Source organism: Nasonia vitripennis, chromosome 5, assembly GCF_009193385.2.
Source record: "Nasonia vitripennis strain AsymCx chromosome 5, Nvit_psr_1.1, whole genome shotgun sequence".
Lineage (NCBI taxonomy): Eukaryota > Metazoa > Arthropoda > Insecta > Hymenoptera > Pteromalidae > Nasonia > Nasonia vitripennis.
In genome coordinates, this window is record NC_045761.1 from 17,977,672 (window position 1) to 17,993,246 (window position 15,575).

The window sequence follows — 15,575 nt, forward strand, 5'->3', positions numbered from 1 at the left end:
ACGATATACATGTATACAATCGAGTCCCGCTTTCATGAATGAACAAGGAGAGAGACGGCGCAGCCGCAACCCCCGACGAGGCGACACGCGCGTCACGTGAGAGATCTTGTTGTCTCTCTCTCTCTCTCTCTCTCTCTCTCTCTCTCTCTCTCTATATATATATATATATATATATATATATATATATTGCGGAGAATCGATCGCGAGAGAGAGAGAGAGAGAGAGACCAGTTGTTAGCGGCTACTGACACGTGAGCTGTTTTTTCTCTCTTAACCCGGCGATCATTAACCTTGACTGAGAGATTCGTTTGAAACTATTTTCCGCGCGCGCTAAGGCTTCAAACGCAGACATTTCGTTTTCCAGGAGTGCACGACGCAAATTACATTGATGGAAGTATTATCGTTATTATTTTATTATAATACGCAAAAGCGAAAGAGTTGCAATCCTCACACGTGATACGCGATCGAGTTAGTGACGTCAAGCTGTATAGGTAGACACACAGGCGCAGGCGACTTCCATAGCGAGTGAAATATTTTTAACCACTGACGTCATGAAGTAACACAAGCTCTTCGCCACCGCATCCTCTCTAATTTGAATAATCTTCGTCTTCGTAGAAACTATACACGAAAAGGTGGAATGCGCGTATAATACACAAAATGAAATTTCATCGCAGAGAATTCTCCGCTCCTCACAAATCCACAAGTCTCTTTCGTATACATGTATACACTCGTTTCGCGCCAGCAACAAGTCAAAGTATATAGTTTCCTCCGCGCGCGCAAACAGTGACTCTACTCTCTCTCGCGCGCGCGCGCGCGCTCTTCGAGAAGGGGAAAATTCTATTCTCTCTTTCTCAAAACAAACAAACAAACAACGGCGCGACGCAGGAAAGCGTCTCAATACCGCAGCACACAGGCAGCGTCTCCTTCCTTCCTCTCATTTTTTTTCTTCTTTCTCACGCATAGTGCTACCGATCATCGTGGCGAACCCTTAGGTCAACAACCGCTCGCTCGCTTTCTCTCTCGCTCGAAAAAGGAACGAACCTACGGTGCGCGCGTACCGCCGACGAGCTCTTCCTCCCACCAGTCGAGAGAGCCGACACCCCCTTCCCTACCGCTGCCGTTGGATGCAACGCGACGCTGCTGCTGCTGCTCGGACAGGATGATCCTTTGAATAATTAACTTTTAACCCTTTGCCCTGCTGCTGCTGTCTGGGATTCGTCCGGTGAATCTTGTAAGAGCGGGATATCCGGGGATGCTTTTGCCTTTTTTTTTGTTTTGCGGCAGCGAGGAAGGAGCGGGGTTTACTCTGAAAAGGCGAGTGTAAAGTGTATCGGGGAAAGCTTGGTTTTATTATGAATAAGATAGGTTTTACGCCATTTTGGAGAGAAAAGTGGAAAGGAACGTTGAATTAGCCGAGATTTAATTTACCGAAAGCAAACGCTGCGGAGCGACTATGCAAACGAAAACTCTTACACAATTTCTTCCAATTGCACAAACTGTGCGAGAAAGCAATGATTGAATAACGCGCGCGAAACGTCCCTCTATATGCCCACAAAATGCATGTAGTGTAAATATTCAAGAAAAAAGCGCTTGCACACGCGAGAAGAGAGAGAAAGAGGTTAAAGTTTCCCATAGCAAGCAGGCAACCGATTTCTCGGATTGCGTCCTTGCGCGCAGTGCTATACCGTCAGGCATAGACGATCTCGATTCTCTCTGGATAATACAACTGTACGCGACGAGGCCGACAAAAGCGTTATTGCATTTCTCGCGCGCGTGTTTGTCTTGTCATAATGCATACAAGTCGGGGGAGAAGGAAGTTTCAATGTCGCGCGCGATCCTTTGTTGCTACATTTTTTAGCCGATCGAGCGATTATTTGTTTTGAATAATCAGAAAGAGAGGCGAGTAATCGAGAAAATTCGAAGCGTGTCGCGGAATACGAGCAAAATTAGAGGAGAACGACGACAGAAACGACACTTAGCGCCTTGGTTAGCAGCTTGTTAAACGAGCGTCGTTACTTCCTGCGGTTTCAGCTTTAATCGCTTTGAGGTTGCATTTTTATTACGTTCGTTGATGGTCGCGCGGATATTTAAGCAGTACGAGGCGCTGACTGCTTGTCAACAAAGTATTCGTGTTGGCCAACTTTATTAATTTTCACACAAGCAGGCGCGAAGATAAAAGATGACAGATTTAGATACGACTGGGAACTTTTTGTAGAACAAAGGGAAGGAAAAAATATCGTTCGAAACGCGCCAGATAAGGAGTTTGGATTCAGCAGTGCGAAGCGCCGAGTGTACGCGCTGAATTGATTATCTCTTTAGGCAGGTATTTGAGGGAGCTCCTGGTGCAGGGCTTCTCGTTTCGAAAGCTATACACTCGATTTAACTATAACTTCTTTCCGCCCACTCAATTTTGTTTATCGCTGCCTCATTTCCATATCGGCGTATTATTAATATTTCAATATCCCCCAAAAAATTTATACGCGCGCAAAATTTGGGACAGGCGCGTTTTTTTATGCAACGGTGTCCGGCGCGCGCGGTGCAGAGCTTGATTTTTCAATGCGTGTAGCACCTGTGCAGGTAGCGATATTTTACGACGCTGCGCTCGCCGCTGATATAGCTGCAGTTTGCGCATCGGGGCATTCGCCCAGAGAGATCCTATTAAATTTGTCGTCTGGCACAGGTTGAATTTATACTCTCTGTGGGCTGTTGGAGGGATATTATTAATGGCCGAGACTCTCGTAAAATTGAATTGTTTGCAGAAGAGGTTAACGCGCTAAGGCGGTTAAGATGTACGATTGCTATGATTTTGGTCGCACATGTCAAGCTTCTGCTAATTACTATTCGAGCGATCGATCAAGATCCGACAGATCGAGTGCCAACAACAGATAACGCATTCGTTTCTCTTAAAAAAAAAGACCTGTACACCAGTGAACGCTCTCACGCGATCCTCGCTGATATCGAGCGTTAATTCGCAAAATTTACCGCTCGCGCGCGCACAGCAACGCATCCTCGACGATGTCGATTATAAATTTACCGCGCAGCGCAACCTCGCCGGCGAGAGAGAAAAAAAGCAGAGTCAGAAGAGGAGGGGAATTGAAAAACAAAGAGCGCGAGAAAAGCCAGCGACACTTATCGTAAATTCGCGAGGAAACATTCTAACAGCGATGCACCGCCTCGGTGCACGAGAAGGACTGTACACACCGCACGAGAGAGAAGGACGGAAAAAGTGCTCGCGATGAATTTCACAAGGTTAAAGCGAAAACACACGCGAAGGCAGAATCGAACGTCGGGAGAGCGGATTTTTTTCTTTCGAGTCAGTAGGCGCGAGAGTCGCTTTAATCTGCCTTGTATACTTATCTGCCCGACGACTGTCTTATTGTGAGACTCGCCTTTGTTGCGTTGAGATAGGAGCGTAAATATTTCCGCGCTCGAAAAATGCGTGACTTCGGCGCTTTCGGAGTATTTTTTGTGTGATATAAACAAGGTGCAGCTGTACTGTCGCTCGTGAGATAATTTCTCAAAGACGAGAGATAACACGTTATTCTAACCTCAGAAACGCGAACAATAGTACAGTCAACGAGCTCAAATAAAAAATCCAATAAATTGTACGACCAACGATACATCTTCCTAATCTCGCATCGCAGGCGAGCGTTGCAAAGAAGCTGAATGAAAAAATTGGAGCTATCTCGAATTTTTGACGAATTAATTAGCCTCCGCGCGATAAATCAACGCGGCAAACTTTTCCCGTCAACAGACGCGCTTATCTGTCAAAGAATCGAGGACGTCACGACAATTCATCGGCTGTTGCCGCCGCCGCCGCGCGCGAACGTTGAAAAAACCTAACTCTAACCTCAAAGCTTCGAAAACAATACGCCAAATCGCGCGCCTCGCTACGCTCGCGCCCACGCACAGTGTTTCTCTCAAGGAGAGAGAGGAAAACAGCGGCGACACCTTTCTTTCACTCTCCGCCGAGCGTTGCTTAAGCCCCCGCCGGTTTTTTCCGACATTCCTATACTTGCGTGTACACACAGAAGCCGTGATTTTCCGAGCGAGCAATTTTATTAATAGCCGGCGAAGGTTGCACGTGCACCGCGCAGTCGGTGGCGATCGATGCGACGTTCGATTGGCGAAAAATTCGAAAAGCAAACGCTGTACACCAGCGCAGCTCCGAAATCAATCGTCCAGGCCGGGCCGCGTACGTACGGCCCTGCTACCTCCGCCGCCGCTACTTCTCCCCGTCACTCTCTCTCTCTCTCTATTGCGCTGTCCTTTTCTCTCTCTCTCTCTCTCAGAGTTTCTCCCCGCGTATGTAGTCGTATACGCAAATAAACGATCGCGCGAAGGAACGTCCGCGAGGCGCAGCCGTATCGTCAACAACGGCGGTAAATAAAGTGCGCGCGTATGTGTGCGCCTGCATCAGTAGCATCGGAGCAGCAGCAGCAGCACGGGCCGCGCGCATTGCAAAAACATGATGGCGGCTTGCGATTTCGTCCCCCCTCCCGCCCCTCGGCGACGAGGCCGCGTTCAAAATTCCTGGCTTATCTGCGGCCTGCGACTGCTAATTAGGTGTATACGCACGAGCGGCTGCGGAGGCGCTCTTCAGAAGCAGCGACGGCGGGGGGGAAAAACCGGAGCGAGGGGAAACATGGCGGAAGGAAAATCTACGGCGGCCCGGCTTTGGATTCTCTCTCTCTCTCTCTCTCTCTCTCTCTCTCTCTCTCTCTCGCCCGCTCTCTCGGTGTTGTGCGCTGCCGCCGTGCTGGTGTCTGCAGCCGTTGCACGCGAGAGGGAGAGGTAGAGCACATAATGCGCCTAAGCGTACACTAGCCTCTATATAGCTACGCAACTCACCAGTGCGAAGAAGTTGGTGTGGCAGTCCTCCAAGCTGGCGCCGTTAGTCTGATGCGAGGGGTGCGTCATGGCTTCTCCTCCATCCTCTCTTGCGGCTGCACACTGCTGCTGCTGCTGCTGCTGCTGCTACTCTCGACTTATGTGCCGCCGCTGTACGAGCCGCTGCGCGAACTATTCAATAACGTCGCACAGCCCTGACACGATGCGTATCAATCCGCCGACGCACTCAACACACTCGCGAGGAACCACCTTTCGTCGTCCTGCGATCGCACACAACACACCTCTCCGAGACTCTCGCTCCGTCTCTCTCGTTCACTCTGTCCGGGGCTATATATCTCTCTGTGGTATATAGCCGCGACACACACAACTCGCGCTCGCGCGGGCACTTAATACCCGTCCTCTCCTCGCTCTCGGGGGTTAACCCGTTCTCAGTCGTGCGGGAGTCCTTCCCGCGAGGAATCGCACCGAGTCACTGTTTCTATCTCACTCGCTCCCTCTCACTCGCATGAGGCGAGCGCCGCCAAAGGGCAGCCTGCACCACAGCCAGAGACGGACGGACGGGCACTCACACACTCGCGCACTCGATATCGCGAACTGGCTGACGCGTAGAGTTGAGAGACACTACAGAGAGAGAGACTCGGCGAAGTTAGGTTAGGTCGAATGCTCCGCTCCGCTCACTCTCCCTCTCTCTCTCTCTCTCTCTCTCTCTATCTCTCGCTCGCTCCGCAGCCGGGGGGAGAGAGGGCTGGTTATCCTGGTGCGGTGGCGACCTGACCGGGTCTCCGCGCGCGGCGCATCTCTCAGCCGGTGCTATTCCCGCAGACGACGTCCTTGCGTGTGATGCTCGATGGCTCCGTGGCTAGCTGACTGGAGACAACTATGCTCTCTCTTTCTCTCTCTCTCTCTCTCTCTCTTTGCGGACGAGGCTCTTCACCTCCTCTCGTCACTTCGTCTCGCTCTGAGCGCGCGCGCGCTACTCTCTCGGCACTCCACCGCTCTCTCTCTCCTCACCCTCTCTCTCTCTCACTCTATCAATGGCGACTGCAAAATGGCGGACGCCAGGAGTCGAGCTGCTGCCGCTGCGCTGCTGCTGTTACTGCGGCCGACCGTCTGTCTGTCTAAGTATCTCCCACTATGCTACGCTCTCGCGCTCTCTCTCTCTCTCTCTCTCTCTCTCTCTCTCTGCAGCCGCCAGCCGCTAAGCTGCATCGGGCGTGTGTTTACGTGTGCGTGAGCGAGCAGCGCAGCAGCGCTGTCCTTGTCGCGTTGTCGCCGCCGCAGCCCGCAAGGAGGCGGCCGGCGTTGCCGGATTTATATCGAGCAGCGCGAGACATCTGTTAGGCTCCGCGCGAACTACTGGTGTTTTTTTTTCGTCGCGTTTTTTAATTTTTAGTTTAATTTTTTTAGAAAAGCCGTAGGTTGATGAAGTCATATTTGATGTTCAGGCGTTGTTGATGTACATCGCCGCTAAGTCATATTTAATTGTTGACCTCCTATGCACTTATTCATTTGTTTTGGAGTCTATTGATTTCATCTGTTTTTCACGCAGAAAACAATTGTTGCGCTTGCTTACTGTATATACCATTAGTACTTTGACGTCTAGATCGTAAGAAATTCTTCCATAATTCATTTCGGAGCGTTTTGAAATCTGATTAGCCGATGTGTATAGGCAATATTTTGACTTTTATATTTGATTTTGTAAGCACTGCCTTTGCTTCTTTACTCTTTAAAAAAAATCTTCCATTATTCATTTCGGAGCACTTTGACGTTTGATCATCGGTTGCAGGACAAATATTTGATTTACTTTATTTTAATTTACTATTTTATCATAAAATACTTCAATTAATGCTTTTTAGAACAACCTCATAGAACTCTTCCACCAAGATAGCAGCAACAACAACTACTAAAACACTGCTATATTTGCTAAGAGTCTGACTATTTGCCATTGACGAACGCAATATTTAAATCTCCCGCCACTCAGCCTAGATGTATACCTTAGAAAAATAAGGTACACCATCTCTATCTCGCTACATACAGTGATTGCGATAGTATTAGGCGTATTTTAAAAAAGTCTCGCCTAATAAGTTGCGGTGACGGCAACGCCGCTATACTTATACTGACGCGAGCAAAAGCAGCAGCTAGAGAGCACTGTATCTAGTGCTCCAGCGGCAGAGTCAACATGGCGGCGCTCACGAGACATGCTTTCCTCAGCGGCGCACTCGCGAGGTATTCGCCGATACTCTCGCGGCCTACGGTCAGTCTTTTCAATTTATTAGCGATTATACATGTTCCGGTTGACACCGTAAACCCTCAAAATCTCTTTTCCTGCTGCTGTCGATCATGACATAACCTCTTTATCCACTGTCCCTCTCTCTCTCTCTCTATTTGTCTCCTACTCCTACTTTCCTCACACCGCAGTGCACATACACATACTTATGCGCACAAGCAAGCTCCTCGCATCGAATATTGTTATTGTCCAAGCTCTGTCGACATAACCTCCTTAGCGAGTTCGACAGTGGTCGAAATCATGACAACAACGTACACACTTGCGCAAAATGATAAACCTATAGCGTTTGCAAATTTCAGAATCTCCTGGTCGTGCCGGCGAGAGGGACGAAGGTGAAAAAGCCACCGCAGAAGCCAAAGAAGAAGGCCACTTTCGACGCCTTCTTTACGTCTATCGAGTCCAAGGGGTGAGTTTGCTGATAGCTCTTCATAATCTTCACACACTGTCTAAGTAAATACGCACTTGGCCGAGAGCAGTGTCACTGGAACTTGTTCTCTCTCTCAGATTAAGTATAAGTATATACTTATAGGATGCGGCTCGTGCAGCGCCGCTGCTAAACGATATGCGTGCTTGTGTAGTTATACCTACAGTTTTGTATACGTATATTCACACATCAGTCGCAGAAAGTATACATTGTAACGCGAAACTCTTTTTTGTGCATTTTTTAATTTTGGAGCTAGAAGCGATCGCTTCGCCTACGACATTGTTCTGCGAGCCTTATTTGTACAAGGGAAGGGAAAAGACAATATTTTAATAGGTAGTCCGGTGTTTGGTTTTTATTTGATGAATATTTTGTGCCAATAATATTTAGTTTAGTTGCGGATATATCACTGGATAGTTACAACAGTGAAAGCGTAGAAAAGTTAACAAAGCATGACGTTTACTCTAAGCCGGCTGAAGTAGCTTATAATTCCGTATACTTTCGTAATTTACCTGAAAAACCGGAGCGCGCATTGACACGTTTTTTTTTGAAAGAACTGTTTCATTCTCTCTTGACAAAGTATAGCTTTACTATATTATATTCAAGTTGTTCAGTTCTAGACATCGCGATAACTATGAAGAAAAGCTCATTTTTCTGCAGCTTTTCATTGTAAAATATAATAATTATAACGAGGCAATTTTCGAATTAATCGTTTTAATTCTCCACTATGAATATAAATCGAAGTATAGAAAAAAGGCCATAGGCAAATCTGATCTAGTCACTCGAGATATTTTCCTATTGTCTGAGATACCTAGCAATTATCTCTATAGGTGCATTAGCCATTGTGTGTGCGCCTACGCCTTTCATCATTTTCTGACGTAACGCGCGGCGATTGCACAGAGTGGGCAGACGTAAAATTTCCATTGGACAATAGTATATAGATCACATTACAGTATCCCGAGTTCAAATGGAGAAAAAAAGTTTTTCATCCGAAAAGTATCCGCATACGTATTCGTTGTACGAACGTTTACGCGCGACGTGAGTTTCACTGTCCTTGCAGCGTATAGTACATAGTCTCCTTGTAGCTACAGAGACGGCGCCTGTACACTGTCGTAACGCCAGCGAAAATTGTTATTGAGCTGGAAAGTCGTTGGGGAGTTTTATTGGTCGTTCGAATTTTAGAAATTGATCGAATCTTGCACTGCTGCAGAAAATAAATAATTAAAAAATAAATCTCTAATTATGTCGTATAGCGCCATAACGACATTACATTCTTTTGTATAACTCAGCGAAGGTCTGAGAGCGAGGACAGCTTTCAATTCTAAATCGACCGTACACGCACAGACACAAAGTAATAAACTTGTTCGTTTTCCAGCTTCCTGCGGCCATACAAACCCTACAACCCAGCTAAGGACGCGTCCCAACGTTTGGATAGCGTTTGCCAGTCAGTGGGTGTGAGCAGCAATGACGAGACACGTATCGACGATCTGCTCGTCAGGTTCAAATTATTTGCCAAGTGCGTCGAAGAATTTGAACATAGCATTCCAAACTCCAAACTGATCACGATTCAGACGATAGGTGAGCTTTTGACGCGATTGAACGATGAGTAAATCTTGTTCCCGATTATTAAATCAAGAGTATATTATCGTTTTCGCGATCGAAGTATTTGGATTTAAAAGGATTTCGATGTTAATTTTGTACATTCGAACGTCAATCTTCTTATTATTATACCTGTACACAAATGTAAAAAAAGAAAACCACCTGTTGCTGCTGCAACTGCTGCTGAGTTAAGGAGCGCGTCATCAAAAATTCAGATTCATTAAATTTGCATGAGCCGTGAAATTTTAAACTCCAAATGCATGCGATTAAATCGTTCCTTCAACGATGCTGTTCTATTAATATATGATATTCTTAGATACAATTTTGCTAAAATGCTGTTTGTGTTGTAGGTGATTTGAGGGAATTTTATCGAACTCCCGTGATAACCACGACGCCGTACGAAGCTCTACAGAACATCGAGTTACCACCGAATTTGTACATCCAACCAGAAGCCAATCGTTTCCACCCGGGTATGTATTACTCCGATCGCTTATACACTGCTCTGAAAGAATACGAGTCGTTTATAATTCTATGTATGCAAACCCAATTTTTAAATAAATTGTTTTTCTTGATCTTTTAGATACCGACAAAATGTTCAACGGCAAAACGGCCTTCCCACAAAGCGCCACCTTAGTCACGGGCTTGAAGTACAAAGACAAATATCCTGGTCACCGACCTGAGAAGCCTTGGCCCATCAAAGTTCACAGTGTATTTGATCATTAATTTAAGTTAAAAAAAAAAAAAAAAATTAAAAAATCTAGAAAGTTGATTAATTTTGTATAATGTTAACGTTACGTTTAATAAATAGATTCAGCACCGAACGCGATAAGGTGTTTGTTAAGACATGAATCACGAGCTTTGCTGTTTCCGTTCGTCCTTGAATCATGTAATTGCTCAATGCTGACTATTTGAAAGCAGAAAAAAAATTTTTTATTCTCGCTAATTTTACTGAAGCGCTAATAAAAAATACTAGTTGGAAAAAAATTATCGAATCATAGAAAAAATGTCTTTTAAAGATAGCGCGTAGGGTTGGGTGCATGTTAAGGGTGAAAAAAGCCAAGAAAGAAATCAATATAGGGAACCCCTTAGATGTCAAGGCATCGTAATCGGTTTTTCGGTTCCTTCTATATGTATATCGTCGTGCGACACGAAGAGGCGGAAACACGGCGGCGCGAGAGCAAATAAAATTGACGACGCCGGTGATTGTCGGGCTTCGCGTTTCCTCCTATAGGCTTGCTGGCTCTCTAATCTGACGTCGTTAGCATTGACAAAGACACTGTTAAAAATTAAAAATTTTAATTTTCTCCGAGTTACTAAATTTATAATTTTTTAAATTATCGTTCAAACATATACCGAGGGCAGTCTGTATTATAAAAAATAAAACTAGCAATGTCTATAAGCATGACTATTAAAAAAAAGATGCAGTTTGCGACTTGTCATTTTTCCACAAATGTTCCCCGGAAGAGCTAACTATGTACTCTCTACGTCATGCTCGTGAGAATTCGTTTCGCGACTGCAGCGTGTCTGTACATTCGCGGGCACTTACACTGTTCCCGTTTCGTTTTGCCGCGCTTGAGCATCAGCGTTTATTTTTAGTCGCTGTCGATGCGTACGTACACAAAGTGCGTTGAACTTCCTAAGCATATCTTCGATCCGTTTACGCGTAATATCGATCGTTTGCAGAAATTACTTATATTTTGGGATTATTCGACCTTTAAGAGCCTTTAAAAAAGCATGTCGCGTAGCAAAGTTTGAAATTCCAGCGATCAAAGTTGTAACAGTCAAAAAGTCAGTGGGCCGTATCAGCGGAAACATGCATCACGCGGCTCGAATTCCTCGAAAGCTGTATGATTCAGCTTTCCTTCGAAAGCCCTCAAATTAGGACTCAACTCTCGCTGTCAGATTCCCGGACACGTGTAATCTGCTTGGAACTATACAGAGCAATTATCATCAACTCTTTTTGAAGAGGAACGCATAGGTAGCAGTCGCTCGCTTGACGTAGCCTCGCGCCCGAAAAGTTTGCCTCCTGCAACATATACACGGGCCATCAGAGAAAAATGAAGGGATTCCACGAGGGATTAGGAAACAAACTTTCCGTACGACGGCTGATGCACGAAAAAAAAGGAGCCTACCGCGTTGATTCGAGCTTGCAAGCACGTGGCGAGTGGGAGAATCGAACAATCGCCGGTGGCTATGGTAACTGAGCGGTGGTTGTATACCGAAGAATGCAGCAGTCAGACGTGCATTTCAGCGGTTCAAGCTCATTCACCGGCGAGACTACGAGCCGCGCACAGTAGACATGCCGAGGGTTGCCAGCAGCACTGGACTCATCGCGGCGCGCGTGCGGCCGGTTAGGAGGCCCAAGCCTAAGGTATGTCGTTGTTACTATCCGCCGTAACAAAATTTTTAATTAATTTTCTTTTTTTTTTTTTGTTTCAACTGTGAAGAAACTGGAGCTCGTGGGGCCATCGGTACCGGCGCCGTTCACTCTGCGTCCGTTTGCCGGTCTCTTCAACCCATATCCTTACGGCTGCTCGGTACTGTGCAATCATCCAGCGGATGGCGAGGCTAAGGAGATCGTTCGCCGAGCGAAAGACACCTGGGTACGAGTGAAAATCGTGAAAGACAAAATTATACTATCGAATCCCACACGTTCGCGTATCATTTCAGGCGAGCGAAGGCAAAGCTCTATTGCTGCCAGCAGAGCTAGAGCTTCTGCATCAGCACAACAAGCCGATCAGCGGCGGCGAACATCAGGAGGGTCTGGACGTTCCAGAGGAGCTATTCCGGCGCTACACCGAGACGGACTCGCGTCCGGTGAGTCCTACTATTAGCGTCGAGCCGACACAGATCAACGATGACGATCTCGACGGCAGTGCCAGAGAGACCCTCAGGACGACGCTGGTGCTGGATCTGAGGGCGAGCTCGCACGAGATTCAAGAGAACGAAACCCTCAGTTGGCGAGCTTTAACGCTTGAACCAATACCCAGCACGCGCAGGACCGATCTCTCCTCCAGTCAACGGCGTAAACCGGTTTCTTCTAGGAATCGGTCGACGACTGCGCTCTCCACTTCTCCCGTTCGCTCCGTTCCTGTGCTTGAGGTGAGGATTGGCGTAATGATACGTAGTAAATTGGACGCGAGAAAATATAGAAGCAAACTACGAGAGTCAGACCATATGTAAAACAGTTTTGGACTGGCCTTCTCTACTTTCGCTTCCGACGAGTGAAGATAGGTGGCACATTGGTATTTTCCCACTTCCCTTCATCACTCTCTGTGCGCACTGTACATTTATAGCGGTGCTCCAAACTATGGAAACACTGCCTTGTTGAGCCTGCTGCTAGGCCGCTTATGCTATAATTATAATTAACTGTCAAACCGTACTTTGATCCTACAAGACTGAGTGCATTTTCAATTTCCATCCTCAAGAAAATTGTATTATTGTATGATATGACGAATCAAAAATGAGTGTGCTTTCTTTTTAAAAATTCGTCATTTTCTTTCTTTCAACTATATATACTGAGTTATAGAATCCCCTGTATAAAAAACTGAGGAAAATTGGAGGTGTATCAGTTATAAATTACATCAGTCGAGTATAGATACAATCTTTTGCAATTGAGAAGATTCTTCTAGAGGTTTATTTATTATAAACCAATGCGACTCGATCGTGCACATCATGTCCCTTTAGGTGAGCGACGCAGCCTCGACTCGCAGCGCACCAACGAATCTCGCTCCAATCGCTCCCACCGAAGACGATGACGACGAGGAAGAAGACGAGGACGACACTGGCCCCGAGGAGTCGGCTCCGATGCGTCGGCGCGGAAAGTTGCGCCGCAAAAAACGCAAGTGTCGTCGGGGCTCGATCTACGGCCAACAGACCGAGGTCCGCGAGCCACCTGAGCCTCTCGAGACCCAAGTCTCGCAGATCGACGAGGGTTCTAGGAGGGGGTCGTACGTTTTTCTTTTTCAATCATTTTTAAAATTGTTTTGATTGATTCTAAAATGTATAAATAATAATAGGCTGACATTGATAGATTATGCACAAATCGGTTGGAAGAAACGAGGCAAGCCTCCTTGGACAAAGGCACTTTGCCAGCAATCAAGCACGACATGCCGCCGAGCTTTCTACCACCGGAAGTCCTGAAAGAACTGAGCAGAGAGCTGGATCGGGAAGCGGTGGAATGGGAGTTCAATGCCAAAGTAAGTGTATTTTTTCAAACCTCAAAAATTGAACGCAATACAATGAAAAATTTCATCACGATCCCGCGCAGAGAAGAATAGCTCTGGAGGAAGCCTTGAGAGTCAGCGGTGGCAGAGCTGCGCCTCCCCGACAAAGTCCAGTCCAGCCCATCAGCCAGTCTACCGTGCCTCGCCTCTTCTATCGTCAGAGCGCCAGGTTCGAGTTGCTCGACAGCCAGTCTCTGGTCGGCCTGAAACCTCTGGACTACCTGGGCCGCTACGTCTACGTGAGCGACACCCGCAAGTCCATGTTCAGTCGGGTTTTCAACAAGTACCGCGAGGAGAGCAACGATTCTGGCCCACGTTACATGCTCGCTCGACATCTAGCCGAGGCGCTGCACGAAGTCATGGGCCGAGAGCTTGCTTCCTCTGAGATAGACTTTCTCGAGAACGCGCTCGGCGAGAGGCGCGAACTTCTCGACTTCAGAACCTGGTGCGGCGTCTGCGCGTTCGCCGAGCGCGGTTTGCCCGAGCTGCCGAGGCGCGAGGACGATCCAGCTTCCTGGCTCGAGCGAGCCGATTTCGAGACGCTCGAGAGGAGGCTGAGAAACGTCAGCGTCGACGAAAAACTCGCCGCTATGCTCAGGCTCATTAGGGATCGCTAGAGCGTGGGATTAATAATTATACGTTCTGTGGGGATAAAATAATTGTACAACGTACTAATAAATAATGATTAACTATGTACTTATAAGATTAATATTTTATAGCGAGCAAACATGTTTTATAGATAGCGTGTAACTGTGTGTATATATAGTTGAATATAGCTACATTTATTAATAAATAATAAATGGCATTTAATGCAAACTTACTTTATCCTTTATATAATAACTGCAGAACTATAATTGTTGTTTATTTATTGATTTCAAAATTTACATATAAACCGTGCCGTAATATATCATTAGTCCCTAGTGGAAAAAAATGTAATAAATTGTAATAAATTGTAATGAAACGTAAAAAAGTGTAAGAAACTGTACCTTTTTATTGGATTTCGGACCTTTTTTTCAAACGTTTTTGTATACTTTCTGACATTTTCAGATTTGTTAACTTTTTTTACATTTTATTACATTTTATTACACATGTTATTTTACCGCCTAATGTATTCAATATATTTTTTTAATTATTAATTTTATAATAAAATGTAACAATGCATAAGAAATTCTAAGAAAAAGTAAAAGGATGTAAGTAGAAGTAAGAAAATAAAAAAGTCGTCATTTTCTTATATAACATTAGGCTTACAGACAATTTTTTACATTTTGTTATATTTTTTTACGTATTGTTACATTTGTCGTTTCAAAGTAGAGACCCTCATGAAATCCTGTATCAATGGACTTGCAATAAATTGTAATAAAACGTAACAAAGTGTAATAAAACGTAGCAAACTTTAATAAAACGTAAAAAAGGTCCGAAATCCAACAAAAACGTAGAAAATGGTACGATTTGTTACATTTTCTTATATTTTATTACACTTTATTACATTTTTTATTTCCACTTGGGCGTATTTGGAAAAACAATTGTAGATTTGGTAACAAGTTGTTAATTGTGAATATTTAAAAATGTTCATTAGGGACAGTTTCGCAAAAATCAGGAAATTTTTATAAAAATTCGTTGTTTGAGTTGAGCTAGTTTTTGCGGGAAATTTTGAGTTGTGCTAGTCTAGCGTGCGTCAAATAAGTTGTGCTATACTTATGACGGGAAATTTGAACAGTGCTACTCTTCGTAGGGAGCGACGAAGTAACAATCTTCAGAATTCCACATCATGCTTGGGGAACTTGCACCAAACTGGAGAACAAGGATTGACTGTGGAAGTTTTAGAAACATCGAGCCATTATATATGAATTGGAGTCAAATGTAATATAATGACGCTTGTAATTAAATCCTCTAAAATTATAAAGACTGTCGAGCAAACAATAAATAGAGATATTTATTGAGATAAACTTCACTTTTCATTTATACTTTCTTTAATTTAAAATAATATCTAAATAGCTATCAGCGGTTTGCTGATCATGTACATTATACGACGTTATATTCTATCGTTTTTATAAAAATAGCATAGGAGCAAACATTAAGATTTGCGAGGGTGGAATTAAATAGAAAATCTTGTCATTTAGAACTTTTCAGTTTTTCAATATAAAAAATAAATAGTGCATTACGATACGTGTGACTTAAATGGTTCTTTTTTA

The 15,575-nt window shown here is 45.1% G+C and overlaps 3 protein-coding genes across 10 annotated transcripts in view; 2 read left to right on the plus strand and 1 right to left on the minus strand.

Moving 5' to 3' along the window:
- LOC100120623 (mediator of RNA polymerase II transcription subunit 13) overlaps nt 1-5,790 on the minus strand; it is a 35,860-nt gene extending 30,070 nt beyond the window's left edge. For 4 of the 8 annotated variants that reach the window (XM_032600934.1, XM_031932640.2, XM_031932636.2 and 1 more), the window contains exon 1: nt 4,851-5,013. In XM_032600934.1, coding sequence (XP_032456825.1) covers nt 4,851-4,919 — 69 coding nt within the window. In that variant the 5' untranslated portion in view covers nt 4,920-5,013. Of the gene's footprint in view, nt 1-4,850 lie in introns of all 8 variants that reach the window. The other 4 variants (XM_031932637.2, XM_031932635.2, XM_032600935.1 and 1 more) reach the window with 3 other exon arrangements.
- Nucleotides 5,791-6,963: 1,173 nt separating this feature from the next.
- On the plus strand, nt 6,964-10,006 carry LOC100120643. The gene is made up of 5 exons (XM_001606039.6): nt 6,964-7,104; nt 7,437-7,543; nt 8,934-9,136; nt 9,508-9,627; nt 9,738-10,006. The coding sequence occupies exons 1-5, from the start codon at nt 7,030-7,032 to the stop codon at nt 9,878-9,880; spliced, it is 648 nt and encodes a 215-aa protein (XP_001606089.1). The 5' UTR covers nt 6,964-7,029; the 3' UTR covers nt 9,881-10,006.
- A 669-nt stretch (nt 10,007-10,675) lies between these two features.
- Nucleotides 10,676-15,353, plus strand: LOC100120666. The gene is made up of 6 exons (XM_008204780.4): nt 10,676-11,528; nt 11,605-11,760; nt 11,828-12,259; nt 12,845-13,107; nt 13,191-13,356; nt 13,428-15,353. Exons 1-6 carry the CDS (start codon nt 11,457-11,459, stop codon nt 13,998-14,000), a joined length of 1,662 nt encoding a protein of 553 aa, XP_008203002.1. The 5' UTR covers nt 10,676-11,456; the 3' UTR covers nt 14,001-15,353.
- Nucleotides 15,354-15,575: the final 222 nt, after the last annotated feature.